Genomic DNA, 14,421 nt, shown 5'->3' on the forward strand with positions numbered 1-14,421 from the left:
CCCTCAGGGGACACAGTCAACGATGAGAAGGACACAGGCAGAGAGTGCCCAGAGCAGGACCCTCCCGCCTAGAGGAGGCCCCCCCCCACAGCTGACGAGCACAGGATGGGGGGAGCGGCTGGCCAGACGAGAAGCTGGGAGAGGAACCTGTTGCAGGGTGCACACATGTCCAGGGGTGAGAACGTGGCGGTTCAGCGTGGGTGGCACAGTGGGTGGGGCAGGAGAGGGGAGGGGAGCCCCTCCCCCTTTTCCTCCGGCTTTCCCCAGTCTGGAGGTTTGGTCTCAGAGAAGCCAGGACATAGGACGGGAGCGGTCCCTCTGCCCCTAGATCTGTGGCCACTCTCCTGCCTCTGGTAGAAGTCCTCAGGAAGAGGAGTGACAGTGGGGGCTGGGCTGCGGCTCCCTTCCCTCTCTGCAGCTCCACACACCGACACCCTAAACCCACAGGGGAGTGTGGAGAGCAGCCATCTGTTCTTTCAGCCCTGTCGGCCCCCGGGGGTGGGGTGGGGGACAGGAAGGTAGAAGCCACCTCCTAACCCTCCTCCAGCCCCCAATGGTCAGAGATGTAAGGACAGCTGGTTTGTGGGCTGGTTTTCTGGGGACCCCAAAATACGGGTGGGTGGGGTTCCTGGAGCTGGGGATCCCCCTCCATCTGTCATTCTGAGGACACCCCAGTGCCCTGGAGGCCAGGGTTATCCAGGGTCTGGGGAGTGGGGTGGCAGAATCTCTGGGATGGTCACTCCCAAACACTCAGGGACAGGGGAAGTCAATTCCACTAAAGGGGACAGTGAGGGTGGAGGTTTCTGGGTCTTGTCGCTGTCAGTGATTCTAGGGAGAGGGCTGTCCACAGGGGACTCTGTGTGGGCACCAGCCTTGCCTGCCCTGCTGATAAGGGCGTGGGAAGCTCCTGAGTGTGCACACACAGCGCCGGGCCCGGCAATGTCCAGTGACCATGCGCAGGGCGTCCCACAGACAAGGAGAACTTTATTGAGCCCAGCCTGCCCTCCACATCAGGACTTCCGGGGCTTGGCCGCTGCCTGTCAACTTCTACCACCTGGGATCTCTGTCGTCCACCCATCCTGAGGGGTGGCGGGAGGCGGGTGTTCTCTGGCTAGTGATGGTGGCAGTGTTTCAGGGGACATAGAGCTAGAGATGACACTGTCACCTCAGCTGAGGTAGAAGAGGTGGATGAGGATGTGGGTCAAGAAGAAAAGGACGCTGCCGCCATCCATGCTGCTGAGAGCTGGGGCCCCATCTTTGTCGGTTTTCGCAGTTGTAGTTTTGAGGGTGGTGGCAGCGGACTTGCCAGTGCCACTCCCGTCACTGCCACTGCTCGCACCACTGCCACTGCTCGCACCAATGCCACTGCTCGCGCCACTGCCACTGCTCGCGCCACTGCCACTGCTCCCGCCACTGCCAGCGCCAGAGGTCCCGCCAGAGCTGGCGGTCGTGTTCCCCAGGACTCCAGTTTGTATCTGCAAGAAGAGAAGCGGGGGTGCTGGGGGTTTTCAGTTTTTTGTTCGTTGGGGATTCAACCTGGGAGCACTCTGCCACTGAGCTACATCCCCAGGCCTTTTTATCTATTTTTATTCTAGACAGGATCTTGCTAAGTTGCTGAGGGTCTCATTAAATTGTTAAGCTTGAACTTTTGATCCTCCTGCCTCAGCCTCTCAAGCTGGGGGAATGTGCCACACGCCAGGCTCGGGATTTTTTTTTTTAATTATTATTATCTTTTTTAGTTGTACTTAACACAATACCTTTATTTATTTGTTTATTTAGTTACTTATTTATGTGGTCCTGAGGGTGGAACCCAGTGCCTCACACATGCAAGGCAAGTGCTCTGCCACTGAGCCACAACCCCAGCCCCCTCAGGGGGCTTTTGAATGTCACCTTTGTGAAGAATGCATTCTCCCCTGTCCTCTGCCACAGGCCCTGTTGGGATGTTTGGCTGTTTCCTGCCCCCACCCTCAAACTTCCCTTCACCTCTCCCAGACCACCGGTGCCTCCATTACAGGGGAGCCCCAGCCCTGGATCCCACTCATCCTACCAGACGCTTATCTTCCCTGAGCCCATGTCCTTGTCTCCTAAATGGGGAAAAGAGTCCATGGCAGTTGGAAGGTGACATGAGGCAGGGCCAAGTGAGAAGGCCCTTGGCAAAGTACGGGTGGGTGGGGGGAGTGGTGGAAAGGCCAGCTGGTGACAGGCTGTCCTTGATGGTTGACAAAACTGCAACTGGAGCCGCTCTTAATGGACCTTAAGCTGTTTTCGATGGTGATCAAGCTGTCCTTGATGGTTGATGAAGCTGTTCTTGATCAAGAACTTGATGGCTCTGTCTCCTATATTGACTGGGCTCCTCTGGGCACGTGGGATGCCACCAAAGCTGCCTTCTGAAATGGCAGCTGATTGGAGACTGAATGGCAGGCTGTTGCCATCTTTGCATTCCTCACCCCCAGACCTCTCTCCCGCCAGGCAGGACCCCCCTGACGGCAGGAGAAGGGCAGGCTCTACTTAATTCCCTAGCATTGCACAGCACCCCTGGGTGTCCCTGTGCCTGGCGCTTGGTGAGGCTCCCCAGTTGTGAATACAGATTTCAACTCAGAGGCTGCCCTTGAGCTGACTGATTACAGGCACAAGGGCTGGAAGCTTGGGCAGGCAGGCTCCCCTGGTACCTGGATCCCAGTTGGAGCCTGTCTGTCTCTGCCTCCACAGAGAAGGCTGGGCTGGCCCCCAGAAGCCCGAGTTCCTCCTTCTCATGGCAAGCAGGTCAGGGAATCTTGAGGGTGGCACTGGGGGCTTGGAGGGACTTCTCCTACCTGAGTCAGAACCAAGAGGCTTAAGGTGAATAGAAGGAAGAGGAAGCTGTTCATCCTGGGAGGCTCTTGCTGTGCGCTCTAGGTAGCAGCTGTGGGAAATGAGCTCAGAGCTTTTCTGCAGGCCTCTTTCGGCTTGGCTGCTTTTGAACCCTGAGGCAGGAGGTGTGGAGGGGTAAGGAGAGGAAGGAGGGCCTATGGGGTGGGTGGGGAGGGGCTGGGAGCTGCTTCCTTCCTCCAAGTTTAGGGTGGATAAAGCCGAGTTCTAGACTCCAGGGCCCTGCAGATGGTGAACTATAGGTATGAGCCACACCCCAGGGGGTGATGGTAGACAGAGCCGGGGGCAGCAGACAGGGCCACTATCCTGGGCATCACATCTCGGTTTAATCACATGCCTATTCAGAGACCCCAGGTCTTTACCAAAAGACCTATGGAAGGATTATAACCAGTAAGAACCTATTTTTAAAAAGCCAACACAAATAAATAGTATATAGATGGTTTGTGGGTTTTTAAAAAGAAGATTAGGGCAAGAGGCAGGAGCTGAAGGAAAGATTGGGACAGATTTGGGTTCTGGGATGAGGTGGTAGATGTCCTGAAGGTTCTAAACCAAGGCTCGGGGAGCCTAGGTTTACATAGGGGTGGAAGGATCTTGTGAACATAGTAAAGCACTGGTTTAGCTTTCAGCTGGGCTCCTTTCTTCTAGGGCTTAGCTTCCTCATTTCAAATGAGAAAACTGAAATGGATCATTTCTGAAGTTTTTTTCTGACCTAGTGTTTTGTGATTTGAATAAAGAAACTAGAAGATGAAGTGGTTTTTTTTTGTTTTTGTTTTTGTTTTTTGTTTTTTTGGTACTGGGGATTAAACCCAGGGGTGCTTAACCGCCAAGCCACATCCTCAGTCCTTTTTATGTTTTATTTAGAGACAGGAGGGTCTCACTGAATTGCTTAGGGCTTTGCCAAATTGCTGAGGCTGATTTTGAACTTGGGATCCTCCTGCTTCAGCCTCCCTAGCTGCTGGGATTACAGGCGTGCACCACCGCATCCTGAGTTATTTATATCAAACTGGGATGGATGGGAGGGGGGCTAATAGGGGACTAGCAGGCAGCCCAAGTGCAATGGGCAGAATATGGGTGGGGGACCACGAAGTTAGGTGGTTAGGTGATGGGACTGTCTCCCACAAAGGGTCTGAGGACTTACTGGAGTGAAGGGGATACTTAGGACCAGCGGGCTCTTGACTTACCCAATGGAAAAGAATTTTAAGGCATCGACAGAAGTTTATTTAGGGAAGCAGAGACATGTTCAGCGGAGAATGGGGGCAATCTCAAGTAGATATCCTTGGGGTGAAGGAAGGAATACTTATTCTGGCTACCTCCAGAGGGAGAGACAGGAGCCCATCGGCATGGAGTATTAATATTTATAGAGGGGTGGTTGCTAGGGCTGGACTAAAGGTGGAGCCAGGGTGGAGCTACAGGATTTCAGCCAGTTTTCCCTGGCTTTGTGCACTGCCCTCTTGTTAGCCCAGGGAATGGGTCAAGGGTGTATTGCTCAGGAGTCACAACTGTTCATGGTACTTTTTGTATTTCAATGATTTATGGGTGTTTCCTTTGAGACTCATATCTCCCTTTTTTTTTTAAACATTATTTTTTTTAAAGAGAGAGTGAGAGAGGGGAGAGAGAGAGAGAGAATTTTAATATTTATTTTTTAGTTATCGGCGGATACAACATCTTTGTTTGTATGTGGTGCTGAGGATCGAACCCAGGCCGCACGCATGCCAGGCGAGCGCGCTACTGCTTGAGCCACATCCCCAGCCCCTCATATCTCCCTTTATTCCCAAATTCCTATCTCAGGATGAATCCTGGAGCAGTTTGGATAGAGCTCCGTGGCATCCATTCTCTCACTTTCTTCTCAGCGATGCAGACTGTAGGTTTTATAATTATAACTGTTGACTAATGAAGAAACTGAAACTTAGATATTAGGTGACTTGCCCAAGGTCGTAAAGGGTGGAGCCAATCTCATTTGAACCTCAGTCCAGGTCTGTCTGAAGCCACAGCTACCACATCCCCAGCTCTTTTAATTTTTAATTTTGAGAAAAGTCTTTCTAAGTTCCTGAGGCTGACCTTGAACTTGTGATCCCTCTGCCTCAGCCTCCCAAGTGGCTGGGAATACAGGTGTGGGCCACGACACCAAGCACCAATTAAGTCTTCATTTCCTGTCTTCCTGCTCCCCAGAACCAGGAATTGTCACTGTCGCCCAGCTCCTGCCTCACCCACCTCCTTGGCTTAGTCAGTGTCTCATTTACATGCCAGATGGGGAAGGGGACTCCCCTACACTTCCCTTTTATGGTCAGGGCCTTGTGTCACAAGCCTATGTAAAACCTGAGTGGGCCATGGAGGGCCTCCAGCTCAAAAAAAAAAAAAAAAAAAAAAAGAAGTGAGAGTCAAGACTCAGGAAAGCAAGGCAGGAAGTGGACAGGGCTGGGAGGGAAGTGAGAGGAGCCCCCAGTCACCTATCATTGCCACCCCGTCTGCTCCTTCGCTACCTGGGGTGGGGGTGGTGATTCTGGGGGCTCCTGAGAGCCAGGGAAGTGACAGGTGAAGGAAGGCACTGGCCCAGGAGACAAAAGGCCCAAGGCTTTTTTTTTTTTTTTGATAACTGGGATTGAACCCAGGGACACTTAACCACTAAGCCACATCCTCGGTCCTTTTATTTTTTTATTTTGAGGCAGGGTCTTGCTAAATTGCCGAGGCTGGCTTTCAATTTATAATCCTCCTGCCTCAGCCTTCCCAGGTGCTGGGATTAGAGGCCTGCCTGAGGAAGCAGTTGGAGGGCCTGAGCCCTAGGCCGGCCCTGTGGTAGTTCCTCCAGGGTAAGGATGCAGGTGAGCAGATGCCAATGTCATATTTATTTATTTATTTTTCTTTCTTTCTTTTTGATGTTTTGGGTGCTGGGAATGGGACCCGGGCCTTATGCATTCAAAGCAGGTGCTCTACTACGGAGTCACACCCCAGGCACCCCCCGAGACTCAAACCCAGACTTAAACATTTTCTTGCAAAGCTCCAAAATTTCCTCTCCACATCCTGAGGTGTGACATTGAGCTGCTGCTGGTGGGGACACATGAGGGTACTGGAGGGGGTTGGAGGGTCATTAGGCCTTGGGACATGAAGGGGCCTCTGGAGTCTGTCCACACCTGAGAAGGGAAGCAGGGGCTTCACACATTTTCCTCTTCTCCCCTCTGAGCAGCTACATTCTGTCTGGACAACATCGGCAATAGACAGAAGCCTAGTCACCAAATTACAGAGAAATCCTCATTTTTCAGATGGGAAAACTGAGGGCAAGTTCATGCAGAGTTGGGGCGCAGCCTAGGTCTCCCAGCGCCTGTGCTCCACTGTGCAGCTTCTCCAGACCAGACTGCTGAGAGAAGGGAAGTCCCAGTCCACAGTCCCTGACCCTCCTTTGCAGTCAAGACCAAATTCCTTCCCTCCAGCCCACACCCGGTTCCCTAACGTCCTCCCCAGCCACAACAGCTCTGCTGGCCCCGACTGCGCCTGCGCTTTTGCACCGTGTATTTCCTCTGCACGGAGAACCCTCCCGTGCACCTGTGCTACCTGTGGGCTCTCCTGTTTCTCTTCAAGATTTGGCTCAGAAGTCCCTGCCCTAGAGGGACTTTCCTCTCCCCTGGGAGACTCCCTCACGGATGGAGAGTTGTTCCCAAAGTCCTTCTGCTGACCACTGCTCTAAAGATTGTGTCTGCTGACCATGTGGTCTAGGCCGGCCTTACCACCTCCGCAGCCCCGCGCAGTTTAGAACATGAATAGGTGTGAAGAGAGAATGCCAGGCGTCCCCTCCCGCTGCCACGTCTTGGTGCTGCGTTCATTTGTTCAGCCGATAGTTATTATGGGCTCCCAAGAGCCAAGTTACCAATGAAGGAAAGAAGGAGGGCCCCAGAGAGGTGAGCCTTTCATTGGGGCTGCCTTTCCCTTGATAGTATTTGTCACTTCAAGAAGAGACAGCTAAGAACTGAGCAGAGCTTTTTAACACTTATGGGGCAAAGGGAGAAAAAACTAGTTCAGGACCCTTTGAGAAAGGAGGCCAGACAACTGCCCCCACTAGGCTTTGAGTTGGGACCTCCCGAGGGTTTGCACTTGAGGGGTAGGAGTGAACAGGAAACCACAGCCCAGGCCGCCCAAGACAAGGCGACAAAACCAACCAACAAATAGTAGTTTCACGGAAAATGCAGATGATGAAGTTGTCAATGAAACGTTCAAATAATTATGCTAAATCTGAGAACTGGAATTTTTGTTTTTGTTTTTTGGTACTGGGGATTGAACACCAAACACTAAGCCAACACCCCCAGCCCTTTTTATTTTTTATTTTGAGACAGGCTTTCACTAAATTGCTTAGGGCCTGGCTAAGTTGCTGAGGCTGGCCTCAAACATGCAGTCCTCCTGCCTCAACCTGTCAAGTTGTTGGGATTACAGGTATGTGCCACTGTGACCGGTGAGAACCAGAAATTATAGAAAAGAATCAAATGGAAATCCTTGAGCTGAGAAATGCCACAATTAGAAATGAAGAACTTGCCAGGTGCAGTAGACGTTGCCTCTAATCCCAGCCACTCAGGAGACTGAGGCAGGAGGATTGCAAGTTTGAAGCCAGCCTCAGCAATTTAGCAGGGCCCTAGGCAACCTAGTGAGACCCTGTCTCAAAATAAAAAATAAAAAGGGCTGGGGATGTGGCTCAGTGGTAAAGCTCCCCTGAGTTCAACCCCCGTATCAATAAATAAATAAGAGAGGAAGAACTCGGTGGATAGGTTCAATCTCAGATTGGGCATAACTGAAGAGCAAATTAGAGAGGGAATTTATAGATTATAAGAACATATGTATTATGGAATAATATATTTATTAAGTGCCTGCTGTGGGCCAGGGGCTGGTTTTGGCATAGGCTCTGGGGATAGAGCGCTCAACAAAAGGACAAGTCCCTAGGGAACTATGGAGCTGCATTCTCATGGGGAAAGACAAACAGCAAGGGTGACTTCTGGTTTCACCAAATGCTGGGCAGCAGTCAGGAGGGTAATATGAGAAGAGAGGAATGGGGGAGGGCAACATTCTAGATTAAAGATCAGGACAGGCCCCTGGGAGGAAGAGTTGTGTTGAGACCTGCAGAACAAGAGGGGTCTGTCTAGACATGCAAAGCGACTCCGTTCCAGCGTCAGTCTTCTCTGATGACCATCTCAGGGTCTAGCACAGTTCCTCATGGGGGTACTTAGTGGGTGCTTGTTCAAAGACAGAATGAAATGCAGCAGGACATAGAGCACTATGGTACTATTGGGTCACAGCCCTCTCAGCGAGGATGAAAAGTCAGGGCAGGTCACACTGGAACATGTGCTGTACACCCTTTTCTCTCCAGTCCTGCATTGCCCCATGAGCTTTGGGGGGACACCTCATATTTGAACCATAACATTTATTGATACCTACTGTGTGGCAGGCAAAATGAAATGAGGGTCTCTTCTCTTGAAGCGTTCATTGTCCAAGAGGGGGCCTCTGACAGTAATAATCACAAGCGTGAATGAGAAATGCTATGGTGGCTGTAGAGCTTTAGAGTGCAGTCTGTGATTCTGCTCGGGGGACGTGGGGGTGAACCAGCTATGGTTTCATAGGAGGGGATGTTTGAGTTGGTTCTTGAATAAAGGGAATTTTTCCCAATGGATAAGGTAAGGGAGGATGCTCCCATTGGAAGGAGAAGCTGAAACTTGGAAAAGCATGAAAATTTATGGAACATGGAAGGCAGGACTCAGGTGAAGGGCAGGACTCAGAATGATCTCTTATAATTTACTTCCCTCCTGAGCTGCTAGGATCAAGTCAACTAACCTCAGAGTGGTCCAAACTCATAAGAGTGTTTCAGGAAATTACCTAAAAGCAAAGCAGACTCCCTACACTCAAGAACAGAAACTTCCAGAGCCATCTAATCCAAGTGGAAAACAGGCCCGGAAAGAGCTTTGTTCAGGACTAATTGGGATAAAGAAGTAGTTAGTTGACTCCTGAAGTCCACTAACTTCCTGGGTGAACTTGGAAGGTGAATGGCTGGCCTCCAAGGTCTTCCCAACACTCAAGTTTTATATGAGCCTAGAGTCCTCAGAAAGCTCTCCAGAGCTGCTAAGATGAGAGGGAGAGAAATTCAGTTTGGCAAAATAACCATAAGTTGAGTTTAGACTCTTGTTCTCATAATTTTGTTTTGGGGAAACACCTTTTTTTCTTCTTTTTTTTTTGGCATGGTACTGGAGATTAAACCCAGGGGTGCTTTACCACGGTTACATCCCCAACCCCATCCCCTTTAAAAAATTTTAAGTTGCCAAGGTGGGCCTCCAATTGCAATGATCTTGCCTCAGCCTCTGGAGCTACTGGGATTACTGGTATGTACCACTGTGCCCAGCTTTGGGTACACCTTTCTATAAATATAATCATGTGATAATGTAAGGGGACAGATAGATGAGGATGGTGGGAACACGAGGTTGAGAGAATAATTCCATAAAATGAGCACACTGTGCTGACCCCCCCCCACATGCTTTCTTTGCCACAAAGCAATCTGCCTGCAGCCCCCTTGGCCTGGGCAGGGATGCAGGTCAGGCAGTCAGGGTAGGTAATGAATGACAGGGGTCGCCAGAGGATGAGGACTGGTTATCAGAGGACAGTGGGTTGCTAACCGCTGCAATTGTGCTCCTGGGCACTCTGGGTGGCTAACAATCAACCCCCACGTCCCTGCTCCCAGGTACATATGGTGTGTGGGGGGAAAAGGCCATAATTAAAAGAGGAGTCCTGGGGTCAATAAAGAGCAAGACACTCTTCCTGTGGACTCCCAGCTCTGGCTCCTTCTCTTTGAAGAAGTCTGTCTCTGTCCTTTTCTTAAATAAAATGTGCTTTCTACCCTCGCCTCTGCATTTCTCAGGTGTCGAATGTTCCACTCCGGGGAACAAGGACCTGTTCCTGACCGAATCAGCTGGGGCCTCGCCTGGGATCATCGCCAAGGCAAGCCCCTCCGCTTCTTACATCTTTCTGTCTTTTTCTCTCTCCTTCTGGAGGACACTTGGGCACCCGTCAACCACTTAACTGCAGTCCTGCAGGCTGCCCCTCTTCAAACTGGGGCGAAAGGTTTCACAGCTTTTTGTGGCTCTTAGCCACCTTGCCCTTGCAGGTCAGGCATGTTGGGCTCCGCATGGGCCTCCTCTCCCACTCTGGCTCAGTAGACACCCTGGCACTAGTGGACAAAGGCCTCTGATCCCAATCTGCCTTTGTATGTGAGGAGTTGCATAAAAGAGGGAAGCAAGATTCTGGCGGGGGCCACTTACTGTCAATCTCAAAGGCTTCTTCCCCGACCTCCACTCCCAACACCCCTCTGGGTATCCTGCGGTGACACGTGCCTCCCAAGGGAAAGCCCCCTTTCCCTTGCCAATTAGACTCTGGCTGTTGAGAGAGGGACATTTTACATGAAAGAGTTCCTATAGAAAGCCCTGAGGGGCTGGGGCTGTAGCTCAGTGGTAGAACACTTGCCTAGCACCTGTGAGGCACCAGGTTCCATGCTCAGTACCACATTAAATAAACAAACAAACAAACAAACAAATAAATAAATAAGTTACATTAAAAAGAAAAAAAAAAAGGCCCGAGTCTTTCAATTGATCTCTTCCTTAGATTTGTTTGGGAAAAGGACGTTAAGCTGTCAACAACCATTAGATTTCTCCTCACCCTCTGGAGACAGACCCCTTTGGCCCGCAGCAAGCATAAGCTCTTTTTTCCAGCCTTTATCCCTACTGACTCTGGCCTTGCACAGAGTTCTTGGGCTTTGCTTAACAGAAGGAGATTTGGGGCATCACATTTGGAAGTTTCTTAGTGCCAGATCTCTCTCTCTCTTTCCAAGGCTTGCATCTGGAATGTAAGCTACAGAGGCAAGTTGGCTTTGGACCCAAAGCCAATTTGGGACCATAGGAAAAAAAAAAAGTGTCACTTTTAAAGTCAAGCTGCTGTGGGATCTAAATGGCTCTTGCAGTCTGTGACCCTGCTCTCTCAACATGTTCCTCCCTGGAAGCTAGAGCACAGGGAGGAGAAGTGAAATGTTCTCAGAGGTACAGGTCTTCTTTACCTTGAGAACCCTTACCTGGGGATTGTGGGGCTCCCTCATTCTTTGAACATCTGGAAAAGAATACACTCTGGTCTGCGAAAGATGTTCCTTGGGCTTCTTTACTAAGTAATTACGGCCATGACATTTATTTTTGTAGAACTCCTGTATTTTTAAAAATTTCTGTAGTTTTTGAGCTCATGGTTTTGTGGTGAATCATGTGTGAATCATGTGCACCTAAATTAATATATTTTGTTCTGATCAGTCTTGTTTTATCAGACTATACAGGTTTTTTTTTTTTTTTTTTTCCACCATTTTTCCCACTGTCTTTAATCAGGGGTCAAGTACTTAAGGGAAAGCTCAAAAATCCTGTTTCCTCTTGGTTTTTATGTATATTTGCGCACACCTGTGTATTGTATGTATGTGTATATGTGTCTCTATCTATATATTATTTACCTGGTACCAAGGTTGACATATAAATGAGCATTCATAAATTAAAATTTAGGAAGAAGAAAGGAATCCAAATACCTTTTAGTTCACATGACTTAATCCTTTTTTAATATTTATTTTTCAGTTGTAGTTGGACACACTATCTTTATTTATTTTTATGTGGTGTTGAGGATTGTACCCATGGCCTTGCCCGTGCTAGGCGAGCACTTTACTACTGAGCAACCCCAGTCCCATGACTTAAAAGATTAAGAAAAAGTTTAATTTAAACTGGGAAAACAGATGAGAGTAAAGATGTCTTTAAAATTACTAACCCACAAGTTTCTCTAGGTGGTTAGGCAATAGAATGTTGGTTTCTATAGAATGTCTAGAGAGTAATATTCATTGCTTCTAGGATTTCCTCTTCAACAGGGAAAAGATGGCTAATACTGTTAACTACATTTGTCTGATATCTTGGTTGTTATAGTTAAAAAATGGGTACATTAGGCTGGGTATGGTGGCACAAATCTGTAATCCCAGTGGCTCGGGAGGCTGAGGCAGGAGGATTGAGAGTTCAAAGCCAGCCTTAGCGAGGCCTTAAGCAACTCAGGGAGACCTTGTTTCCAAATAAAATATAAAAAGGGCTGGGGGATGTGGCTTAGTGGTTAAGCACCTCTGGGTTCAATCCTCAGTATGAAAAAAAAATGAGTACATTGATTCAACATAAATGGGATTAATCTTCGTAAATGTGTTTGTTATAGGGGACACCTGATTAGTTTACAAAGTTAAAGTGCACCCCCTCCAGCAGACTCCCAGGTCTGGGTCCCCTACTCTGATTCAGAGAAGTCTCTTTTCTTCGCTTAAATAAAACGTGCTTTCTACGCTTGCCTTGGCGTTTTTTGGGTGTTTAATCTTCAGCACCAGGGAACAAGGACCTATTCCTCCTCCCCCTTCGTGGAGACTGGCATCAATAATATGGGGAATTTAACTTGCACAATGACCCTATGAGATAGGTCCTACTCACATTTCTGTTTTTACAGATGAACAGCCAGCGAGTAGGTGCCAGAACCCAGACTCAGAGAATTGTTAAGTATGCCAGTCCACACAACATGCATCCTCAATTAATGGTGGCAATTATTATTTTCCAAGTTTTTTTTAGGTGGGGGGCAGTACTAGTTATTGAACTCAGGGGCACTCACCACTGAGCCACATCCCCAGCCCTATTTTGTATTTTATTTAGAGACAGGGTCTCATGGAGTTGCTTAGTGACTCTCTTTTGCTGAGGCTGACTTTGAACTTGTGATCCTCCTGCCTCAGCCTCCCAAGCTGCTGGGATCACAGGTGTGTGCAAAGCATCCAGCTACTTTCCAAGTTTTTCTGATACAAATATATGCTTTAATAATAAGGCTCTGACTTCCCTTTATGAATTTTTTTTTTTTAAACCAAACTGAGCTGCAAATTGGAAGGCTCCAATCTCCTTCCCAGGAAGATGTCCACTGAAGGTCTGACTGCTGTAGGCCCTGGGCAGAGGGAGGTGGGGTAAATCCTGATGCCTGGTAAATGCCACCTTGCTCCCTGGTCTTGCTGAGGCTCTTGCCTCCCACACTGCTGGTTCTTGCTTACATTTATGAGCAAGGTGACAGTATGAGGCTGCTATTCTCCCTGACCAAGATTCCCTTACAGCCCTCCAAAGAGCACTTGGCCACAGCATGACCTCGGACTTCCTCATCCTCATGTATCTCAAGCTTCAGAAGTTTTCTGGGAGCAGCACCATAATAATTCTCCTACCTTCAACCTCCGGTGTCGTTTCCACCCCAGCCCTTACTTGGCAGTGGGCCTGGACTGCCAGCTTGGCTTATCTTTGCCTGCCTGTTTCACTAGAGTGGGATTCTATAGAAAGGGCAGACAGTGCTGGGTTTGAGTCCAATTCTTCTTTTCCTACCTGTATAGTCTTCCCTTTTTGCAGCTTCTGTTTTCTCATCTGTAAACCTTGTAATGTTGGCATCTGGTAGCTGGAAGTGGCTCAGTGACTGGCAGCTGTCTTCATCATCTAATTGGTGAACAAAAAATGCCCCAAGAAATCTCTCCCTCCCCAATACCATAGGTTAGGAAGTCAAATGGGGGTAGGGGTGGCTGGGAGTTTAGCTCAATGGTAGAGTACCAGTCTAGCTTGCTTGAAGCCCTGGGTCTGATCCCCAGCACTGCGCTGGGCTGGGGCGGTGGAGGGAGTTAAACAGAGAATAAATTAGTAAAATGTGCGATCTGAGTTGTGCAGAGAAAGGTTTTGGTGGTTGAACCTGGGCATAAATTAAGTGGACCTGAGATTAGAAACCAAACCGTCATAGCTGGAAGTCTTAAGAGACAAAGAACAGCAGGAAATGCTTTTGAAAATGAAGTCTGTACAGATGTTTTGATAGGTACTTATCTCACTCAGTCCTAACGCAACCCTGTAGGGTAGGTAGTATCCCCATTTTACAGATGAAGAAACTAATGTGTCCAAGGCCACAGTGAGGACTCCTGATAGCAAAGTTCATGCCTTTAGTTGCTCTGGTGACTTGAGGCTAATCTAATATCTTAATTTTACATATGAGGTTCAGGAACAGGAGATTATTATCGAAAGGGGAGTACTTACCCAATTCTTTCCACAAAGAAAAAGAGACCAGTTTTTTTTTTTTTTTTTTTCTTTGTGGTACTGGGGATTGACCCCAGGGCCTTGCGCATGCTAGGCAAGCACTCTGCCACTAAAGTTCAACCCAGCCCTTTCTATTTTATTTATTTATTTTTGAATAAACATTTGTCTGATATTTAATGAAATCCAATTATAAAGTGTATGTTTGAAGAAATGTGGAATGAACATGAGATAAACATGATTAAGAGGAAATAATTCAACCAAGTATGAAAATTTAAATTATTTATTGTACAAATTTACACAAACTATAACATGAACACAACAGTTACAAATAAAAAATAGAACTAAGCAAGTATATAAAACACTTCAAAATTAAAAAATAGCAATTTTGTTTGAAATTGTTTGTCTTTTATAACATGTATATGTATATATACATATATATTTGGTATTGGGG

At 48.2% G+C, this 14,421-nt stretch overlaps 1 protein-coding gene across 1 annotated transcript; it reads right to left on the reverse strand.

Moving 5' to 3' along the window:
• Window positions 1-1,046: 1,046 nt before the first annotated feature.
• Cd52 (CD52 molecule) lies at window positions 1,047-2,911 on the reverse strand. The gene is made up of 2 exons (XM_076863725.2): window positions 2,814-2,911; window positions 1,047-1,475 (listed from the first exon to the last, which is right to left on the reverse strand). Exons 1-2 carry the CDS (start codon window positions 2,865-2,867, stop codon window positions 1,167-1,169), a joined length of 363 nt encoding a protein of 120 aa, XP_076719840.2. The 5' UTR covers window positions 2,868-2,911; the 3' UTR covers window positions 1,047-1,166.
• Window positions 2,912-14,421: the final 11,510 nt, after the last annotated feature.

This window comes from Callospermophilus lateralis, chromosome 7 (genome assembly GCF_048772815.1).
Source record: "Callospermophilus lateralis isolate mCalLat2 chromosome 7, mCalLat2.hap1, whole genome shotgun sequence".
Taxonomy (NCBI): Eukaryota; Metazoa; Chordata; class Mammalia; order Rodentia; family Sciuridae; genus Callospermophilus; species Callospermophilus lateralis.

Bases quoted from the DNA above. Each gene is read 5' to 3' on its own strand.
- Cd52 (XM_076863725.2), bottom strand. From the start codon at position 2,867: ATGAACAGCTTCCTCTTCCTTCTATTCACCTTAAGCCTCTTGGTTCTG. The intron at 1,476-2,813 runs GTAGGAGAAGTC...CTCTTCTTGCAG, and splicing joins GCCTCTTGGTTCTGACTCAG to ATACAAACTGGAGTCCTGGG.